This window comes from Gymnoscopelus braueri (assembly GCF_963280865.1).
Source record: "Gymnoscopelus braueri genome assembly, chromosome: 3".
Classification (NCBI taxonomy): Eukaryota; Metazoa; Chordata; class Actinopteri; order Myctophiformes; family Myctophidae; genus Gymnoscopelus; species Gymnoscopelus braueri.
This window is the reverse complement of record NC_137612.1, coordinates 14,286,054-14,286,447: the sequence shown is the minus strand read 5'-3', so window position 1 is coordinate 14,286,447 and position 394 is coordinate 14,286,054. Positions and strand designations below refer to the sequence as shown.

Genomic DNA, 394 nt, shown 5'->3' with positions numbered 1-394 from the left:
GGCTCTAGAAGAGCCATGTCGTAATGATGATGCACGGCTTCTCTACGTTCGAATCCGAGGAGGAGGGGGGGAGGATGGGGGTGTGGGGGCCACCGAGGGGTCCAAAAGAAGAGCTTTTAAAGGGTTGTATACCTGTAACTCTGAGAAGGTACAACAAGTGGAAGCAAATGGACTGTCTGGGACTAACTCTGAGAGGGTACAAATGGAACCTTTTTTTTCTTTGGGAAACCCCAAGTAAGCCCTTGATGAGCCTTAGGGCCCTTAGGGAGGAGGAGCCTATCTCCCAGAGTCATCTATTGGAGAGTTACGTCAACTAGGGGGCAGAAACAGCACCGGTCACGTGGTTCATGTAAACTCGAAATAGTGACAAACGCTCATAGACTCCAATGCATTC

The 394-nt window shown here is 50.0% G+C and overlaps 1 protein-coding gene across 1 annotated transcript in view; it reads left to right on the top strand.

The window, feature by feature from the left end:
- LOC308081822 (arf-GAP with GTPase, ANK repeat and PH domain-containing protein 1-like) overlaps positions 1-24 on the top strand; it is a gene marked incomplete at both ends in the record, with an annotated part of 94,164 nt that extends 94,140 nt beyond the window's left edge. The window contains one exon of the mRNA XM_080423445.1: positions 1-24. This exon is cut by the window's left edge and continues 294 nt beyond it. Within this exon, the coding sequence (XP_080279571.1) occupies positions 1-24 (24 nt within the window).
- Positions 25-394: the final 370 nt, after the last annotated feature.